This window comes from Coptis chinensis, chromosome 2 (genome assembly GCF_015680905.1).
Source record: "Coptis chinensis isolate HL-2020 chromosome 2, ASM1568090v1, whole genome shotgun sequence".
NCBI classification, from domain to species: Eukaryota; Viridiplantae; Streptophyta; class Magnoliopsida; order Ranunculales; family Ranunculaceae; genus Coptis; species Coptis chinensis.
The window spans coordinates 16,468,582-16,477,016 of record NC_141457.1 but is presented as its reverse complement, the minus strand read 5'-3'; the positions used below and the strand labels follow the sequence as shown (position 1 = coordinate 16,477,016).

At 36.5% G+C, this 8,435-nt stretch overlaps 1 protein-coding gene and 1 non-coding gene across 2 annotated transcripts; both read left to right on the top strand.

Moving 5' to 3' along the window:
• Positions 1-1,706: 1,706 nt before the first annotated feature.
• On the top strand, positions 1,707-1,903 carry LOC147515132 (U2 spliceosomal RNA). Its single transcript, XR_015214503.1, has one exon. It is a non-coding gene; the product is annotated as a U2 spliceosomal RNA (small nuclear RNA).
• A 3,157-nt stretch (positions 1,904-5,060) lies between these two features.
• Positions 5,061-6,496, top strand: LOC147515131 (uncharacterized). The gene is made up of 2 exons (XM_086592803.1): positions 5,061-5,745; positions 5,844-6,496. The coding sequence occupies exons 1-2, from the start codon at positions 5,061-5,063 to the stop codon at positions 6,494-6,496; spliced, it is 1,338 nt and encodes a 445-aa protein (XP_086448929.1).
• The last annotated feature ends 1,939 nt before the right edge of the window (positions 6,497-8,435 follow it).

Genomic DNA, 8,435 nt, shown 5'->3' with positions numbered 1-8,435 from the left:
GGATTAGTATGCACGCTAAAAAAGGCCACCTATGGACTCAAGCAGTCTCCACGAGCGTGGTATGCCAAGCTCAGTTCTATTCTAGTGATGACCGATTTTAAGCAGAGTGATGTTGATCCTTCATTGTTTGTTAAATCTAGCAAGTCTAGCTTGGTTGTTGTTATTATTTATGTTGATGACATAGTTATCACTAGTAATGACCATATCGAGATTTCAAAGATCAAGGATCTATTGCACAAGAAGTTCTCCATCAAAGATATGGGTATTATGAAATACTTTCTAGGGATTGAAATTGCTTATTCAAAAAGGGACATATTTCTTAATCAGAGAAAGTACGTGTTGGATCTTTTACGTGAAGCAGGAAAACTGAGGATAAAACCATATAATTCTCCAACTGACAGCGGAGCTAAGTTAGACAACACTGGTGATCCCTTCACTGATATTGGTCAGTATCAGCGATTAGTTAAACTAATCTATTTAACTATTACCCAACCAAATATTTCTTATGTAGTTAGCTTGGTTAATCGTTTTATACACGCTCCAAGGGTTCAACACATGAATGCAGTTTCTAGAATACTACAATATCTAAAAGGGTCGCTAGGAAGAGGTATTTGGATGCGGTAAAATAGGCGTACATCCATTACCGCATATACAAATGTTGATTGGGCAGGATGTCCAGTTGATAGATGGTCTACCTCGGGTTATTGTACATTTATCAGAAGTAACTTAGTCACTTGGAAGAGCAAGAAACATAATGTGGTGGCTCGTTCTAGTGCTGAAGCCAAGTATAGAGCTATGGCTTCAACCACCAGTGAAATTATTTGGTTGCGAGCTTTTCTGAAGGATTTATGTTTTGGTCTTCATCTGCCAACTACAATTTATTGTGATAATCAGGCTGCAATGCATATTGTTGCTAATCCTGTGTTCCATGAGAGAACTAAACATATTGAGATTGATTGCCACTTTGTGCGTGAAAAGGTGCAGGTTAACATAGTTATTACCTCATTCGTTCGTAGTGACCAATAGCTTACATACATTTTTACCAAGGGACTTCCAGCATTGCAGTTTCATGATATCCTCTCTAAGTTGAGCTCACTGGATATCTTTGCACTACAACTGGAGGGGGAGTGTGGGAGGAGAAAGAGTGTGATGGCGTGCGCCCCCTAATCGAGTTTGTTTGGTTTGCGCTTTACAGAGTAGTTTCTATAAGTAAAACTCCGGCCACCCTTTTAGAAACAGCAATGCACGATTATGCATATATATAGATCTCTGTAATAAACCCTAGAATTAATCAAGCAATAAAACACCATTTCTTCTCCAGTGGACGTAAGAAACTGCAATGGCTCCGAACCACTATAAATCTTGTGTTTTGTCTCTTTAATTAGTTGTTGTTTGCTACAACGTCCTCAATTAAATATATGATTTAATAGTGCAGACTTTATTCGGAAGGTCACTTTGCTAACTGAACTTGCAAATTGTGGTCGTTGTAAAGCTTTTTGGTTCATCAAATGGTTGTGGTGTACAACCTTTATCGAACAATTTCTACAATTTATATTTCAACGAGTTATTTCAATTTTATGTCATTAGAATTAGTGATAATAAAGTCCTCAGTGAAATCAGCGCTATCCCATATCGACCAGCTACATGGTGCAGCAAAACATAAATGGTTATAAAAGCAGATTTGAGATAGTAAGCAAAGCAAAAGCATACCTTTCTCGGCCTTTTGGCTAAGATCAAGTGTAGTATCTGTTCTTATCAGTTTAATATCTGATATGTGGGGCATTGTCTCACACGATATTAAATTAATTTTTTAATGGGGAAAGGCCCGCCACAATAGCTAGCTATTGGGACTTTCAAGAGTCGCCTATGTGTTGCACTATTGCACAGGCCTGGCTCACCTCACCAAATCATTTGAAAATTTTAATTGTTTTCAAGAGATGTCTATATATATATTTATCCCAGTGGTTTTGTCTTTTACATTTTGGTTTAAGTTTTTGTGTGATATCACCTTTTCCGCAAGGGAATCAGAAGTAATTTTGCAAGTCGGTGCTGACATGGAATTGAAACTGATGACAACGAATTGTATATGTTAGGAGTTTCATGAAATAACTGTTAGCCTTGATTTCGTTAGGAATTCAATAGTGGCTTGTAGTATTCATTGATGTATATATGCTGGTGGTCAGGTTTACTGTTAAATTCTTGCTTGTGTGTTGTATATAATATGGTATATCTAGTATTTTGGAAGTCCCTATTTTCAGTTTCCACTGTACTGTTTGATTTCATTAAGTACTGATTTTTCTAGTTGATTATGATGATCATTAATCCGTTAGAAGACTAATTAGTTACTAGCTTAGCACCATTTCTCCATCAAACTTACCCAACACGATGCACGGTTGGAAGATATCTGTAGCATTCTGACAGTGTTACTAGTGAAGGACGTGCTCCAAACAATCTCAACTCGGAAAGAAACTGTGCCTAGTTTAGCTCTTGGCTCTTGATTTCCTGGTCATCATCAGTACTCACTGTTTTTAAATTCTGATCCTCTCTTCCAATGTCGCACAATGTCAAAGCATATGCTGAAGGAACTAATAGTATATACTTCGAATGACAAACTTCTCCATGATAGCTATGTACGAGAGCGGCAATATTTTTTGAATGTGAGTTTTTGGGATGACCAATGGATTGTTAATGTTAGGTTACTGTATAATAAATGGCATTAAATCAATTTTTAATTATATTAGATGCAGACCTGCTTTTGGTACTATACATGAGCGTAATGCTACCTTCAGTTTTTTTCTTTATCTCCCCCTGGTTTATGTACTAGCATATATTGAATATAAAGGTTACCGTAGAATACACTTAAAGGAGAGAGTATAAAAGCAAACGTTTCAAGAAGTATGTATGTTACTAACCTTTGGTTCTACTTAATACCCCCCACCCCGTCTCGCTCAAATACAAAAAGTAGTAGCAGTTGGGGGAGCAAACCACAATCAGGAAAGAAAAAATATGTCTTCGAAAGTATCATTGATCGTAGCATGTGTAGCAAAATCAGTGATCGCTCCTACAATAGCCCAGTTAGTTGTACCCCCAAATCCAGTTTAGGATATCACAAAATGCTGGTCGTCTTTCCTAAATGTTGATGGATGCGTGTCAGAAATTTTCACCTCTTTTCTCAGTGGTCGAGTAGGCTTACTTGGTCCTGGTTGTTGTAATGCCATCAAAGAAATTAGTACGAGTTGTTGGCCAGCAATGTTCCCCTTCAACCCTTTGTTTCCTCCGTTGCTCAGGCAATATTGTGCTAATGTTCAGTCTGGCGCCAAGCCGGCCTTAATAGCTTCATCTGCTAAAACTGATTCCAAACTTGAAGATGCATCTCTGAATACATTTGGGTTAATCCCAGATGTCGGAACAATATAACGTCGCTCCAGAAGACCGAAGGGTGCTTGAATTAGGTCATTACCTCTTTCTTCAGCTTCCAAGTTCACCTACTCGGTCCAGCATGTTGTAGAGCTACCACTGCAGTTGATAACGATTGCTGGCCAAAAGTATTTCCTTTCAATCCTTACTTCCCTCCATTGGTCAAGACCTACTGCACCAAACTCGGAACGAAACACCTAGCAAGACACCAACAACAGCACTTCCTCCCATGACACCAACAACAACACTTCCTCCCAAGTGATTGTTCGTACCCAAATAGGTGAACATACCTCATATACTATGTTAATGTATGAACAATGATTATTCATACTCCAATAGATATTTTTATTAATCATACATTATGTTGATGTATGAACAGTGATTGTGCATAGCTCATGTTGAAGTATATGAACAGTGATTGTTCTTACGAACAGTGGTGTGTATAGCTCATGTTGAGCTATAACAATGATTGTTCATACCCCCAATAGGTTTAATGTTCATACGAACATTGATTGTTCATAGCTCATGTTTGAGGTATGAACAATTATTGTTCATACCCCAAATAGGTATACTCCAATAGGTGTTCTAACTGATCATACATTATGTTGAGGTATGGACAATGATTGTTCATAGCTCATGTTGAGGCATGAACAATGATTGTTCATAGCTCATGTTAAGGTATGAACAATTAAGTATGAACATTGATTGTTCATACCTCATGTTTGAGGTATGAACTATGCTGATGTATGAACAATGGTAACAAGCTTTGGTAAAAAAAAAGTAGTAGTGTTCAAATTTCAAAATAGAAACTTAAGGCCAACAAATTGAGCCTAGCCCATTGACTTATTGAGCCCAGTCACTTAGAAACTAAGAAATTAGAAATACCAACGAACAGGAACAAAGAGAAACTCTCCTCTCTCAGTCTCCCGGGTAACTCTGAACTTCTGAAGTCTGAACTCTCGGGTAACTCTTGGGTGACGGGTAGTATCTCACACAATCACACTCTCGGTTCTTCTTCCTCGCTATTGGCCTATTGGGAGTATTTTCTTATTCTTTTATTCGGTTCTTCACTTATTCAACTCTTGCAAACTCTTATTATTCTCATAAGGTAAAAATTTTAGTTTAATTATTCTCAATTTATTAACTTATTTTGATACTTGTTTAGTTGTTTAAATATTTGTGCATTAGACATTAGTTTAGTTAAGACACCAATTTATTTAAATTGTTTATATGAATTCGTTTATTTGTCTAGGGTTTAGTGACACCAATAGAACTATTTTGTTTGAATTGGATTTTGTTTTTATGCATTAGAAATTTTGGATTGTGTGGATGATGTAATAATGCCCAGTAATAATTATTTTCTCTATGTATTGTATATTGATAACTATTTAAAATCTTAGGTTACAATGTCGTATCATCAAACGCCCAAATAACCATTAACTCTTCTATCGTTCTATAAGCGAAAATATGATAAACCGGAAAGTGGCGAAACTTTAACATCTATTTTTCATACTTCAAAATTTGATGGGGATGAGCAACGTCCTACCAAAGTTCAAGCTGTCGAAATTGAAAGAGTTGAACCTTCTCCTTGAGTCCAAAGAGTCGGAATTGAACATTCTTCCAAAGCTCAAGAAGTTACACCTATGGAAGTTGATATCACTTCTCCATTTGAATGTGATCCGGGTAAACGTATTGCTATATATGAATACCCGCTTAACAAACGTGATGAAGTCCGAGCAGCTTATCTTAGAATGGGACCTTGTCAACCGGCTGATGAGAATGAAAAAGATTATCCATTGACTATGTTTGGAAAACAAGGATGTCAGTTCAACGCTAATTGGTACAAACTATTTTCTTGGCTAGAGTACTCACTCCACAAGGATAGAGCATATTGTTTTTATTGTTTTCTCTTTGAAACCAATCCTCCGAAGCATCCGGTGTTTACCATTGATGGGTTTCAAAATTGGAGGAAAGTTAACAGTAGGAAGCAATGCCCTTCTTTGAAACATGAAGGTGGTCTTTGTTCTCTACATAGGTTGGCAACATTGTATTGTGAGAATCTAATGAATCCTTCTCAGCATATAGATAGTGTTATCAATAGACTTTCTAATGAAGCTATTGCAAATAATCGGATCCTACTCCGAAATGTTGTTCAATGTATTCGGATGCTTGCACTACAATGGTTTCCTTTTAGAGGCCAAGATGAGTCAAAGAAATCAAAGAATTGTGGAAGCTTCCTTGCAATGTCCGAGTTTTCAAAATTGCTGAACAAGAAAGTTGTTGAAATAGTAGGTAATTGTTCGGGAAATGCCATGTATACTTCACATGGTATTCAAAAGGCACTTTTGCATATATTTGCCGAAAATGTGAGAAAAAAATACGTGAGGATGTTGGTGATGCAAAGTTTTGTATCCTTGTGGATGAAGTACAAGATAATTCATGGAGAGAGAAAATAGCAATTATTATAAGATTTGTTAATCGTGATGGTTTTGTTAGAGAGAGGTTTTTTGCTATTGTTGGTGTTGAAGACACTTGTGCATTAACTTTGAAAAAAGAGATTTCCAAAGTTCTTGCTAGTAAGAATTTGCTTATTGAAAATATGAGAGACCAAGATTGTGATGGTGCTAGTAATATGTGTGGTCAATGGAATGGATTACAAACACTATTTCTTAAGGAATGTCTTTATGCATATTTTGTGCATCAACTACAACTTGTATTAGTTGCAGCTTCTAAAGATGTTTTCAATGTTAGGTTATTCTTTTCAAAGTTGGCATCCATTGTTAATCTCCATGTTCTACCTAAGAGGAAGAAAGAGTTAGAGAAAGCTCAAAAAGAGGAAATTGAAAACTTGTTAGCAATTGGTGAGCTTAATAGTGGACGAGGTGCTAATCAAGTTTGTACATTGCAACGAGCTGGAGAAACTCGATGGAGTTCTCACTATAAATCCATTTGTAGCTTGATGGAGATGTATGATACAATTTATACGGTTCTTGAACTCATCATGAAGAATAGGTCTAGTAACACCATGTGTGGGGAAGCTAAGGGTTCTTATGTTGCTATGACACTACAAGAAAAATGACTTTTGGCCACAGGTACAAGTTAGCTTTAGCCACGGTTTATGGCTGTGGCAGAGTATCTATGGTCTTTAGCCGTAGCTGAAGCTTTTAGCAGCTGTGGCCAATTACGTGTGTGGTTTTGAGTTTAGGTGTGTTTTTGGCCACGGTCATGTTTCTTTTTGTTTGAACCGTTGATGTAAATCTGTGTTTTTATATCAGTTGATCTCTTGAAAAATAAAGGTACGCGAAATGAAATGTATCACTGCAAAATATTCGACAAAATAGCATTAGGGTAAACCCTCTCACTCAGTTTTCTTCCCATCTCTCTCTCTCTCACGCCATCACAGATATGGGTGGCAAGAAGAAGAAGTGGGTATAAGGTTGTCTCTCTTCACTACTAAAAATCTGGCATTTTGCCACGGCTAGGCCCCATTGCTAAAAGCCCCAATTTTGTGGCAAAAAGCCTTTTGCAGCGGAAAAACCTTTTGCCTCCACCGTGGCAGTATATGGTGTGGCAAGTTCCTTTTTGCCACGGCTAAAGTGGCCGCTACTAAATGTTCAACTTCTTGCTACGGACTTCTCGCTACAAAATGTATTGTCCATTTGAACGATATTCTTATTTTTTCCAAAAGTAATTATCATTTTGTCACAGCCCCTCCGCAGCAAAAGCTATGAAACATTAAAATTGAATATATATCTCTCCACGACTTGGTCGCGGCTAAAAGTTTTTTTTTTTTTTTTGTATTTTTTAAATTCATTATTATTTTTGTTTTGTTTTTGCACCATTTAATAATCCAACAAAAAACATATATATGGTACCTCAAAATAATTACAACAATAAAATACCACAATTTCCATTAAATCAAATAAGTCTTTGATTGCCAAGTACAAAATCTCACTTGACCAATAAATAATAACTTGGTACGATGGGAAAAAAAAATACATGAAACAAGCTAAGCTTTAGTTCTTTGTGTCAATGACATACATCCACTTCATCATATGGCTGGGTCTTCCAAGTCATCCAACAATCAGATCCTAAATCAGTGACACCTCATCTTCTTTATACTGCAACCACATTTAATATAACAAAGATCACTCAATCAGCAGCAAGTTTTAGAACCACACTCAAAAGATCCAAGGCAATTCGACCCAAAGTAACTTCCGACTTGCTCTCATTAAACTCCCACGAACCTGAAACACGGTGTAAGTATTTTAGAAACTAGATGGCAAGGGATTACTAAGTGAGTACCCTGATGGAATACAATCTTAGAACTCAGACTACAATATCATGTTTTAGATATAATAGAAACATGTTTATAGCCTTTATCAAAAGGGGAGGACTAACTCGAGAACAAGAGCATACCCGTCTGACGAGTTTCAATGATTGCCTTGCATTGGCCCTCAAAACTTTGTACGACAGAAATCCATCAATATTATCTTACACAGAATTGAATAATCTGAAGAAAAAAAAAAGAAAAAAAAAAAGAAAGTAAGAGTCCAAATCAAAGCAATGATCTAATTAAACAAAAAAGGCGACTACATACTCTACATATATTGGGTGATAGCCATTGGCTTCTAGTTGTGCAACACATGTATATATGATCAATGATACATATACCGAAGTTGGACAAAAAATACAAGCAACATAAACCTTGAATTTAACTGAACTGAATTTACTACTCAAGTTCTATGGTTAGAATAGAAAACACATACTAAGGTCTCAATAGTCGTAGAGCCCCCATGAATTTATCTTACCATTCACTGAAGTGAAAAAGCTTTGGGTATCCTAAACTGAATTCATGACCAAACCATAGTACTAGTGGGACTCAAGTACTTCTTTGTATGAAGACATTTAAGAGGAATACCCTTCTCTATCAAGTTTTCTGTCAGCAATTTGATTACACAAGAAGTTGAATTTTCAAAAGCCAAAGGATACGAATGCGTATAAAATAACGTTGTATC

Excerpts from the sequence above, each read along its gene's own strand:
- LOC147515131 (XM_086592803.1), top strand. The coding sequence starts at position 5,061 with ATGGAAGTTGATATCACTTCTCCATTTGAATGTGATCCGGGTAAACGT. Across the intron at positions 5,746-5,843 it reads TGCCATGTATACTTCACATG|TACAAGATAATTCATGGAGA; the intron begins GTATTCAAAAGG and ends TTGTGGATGAAG.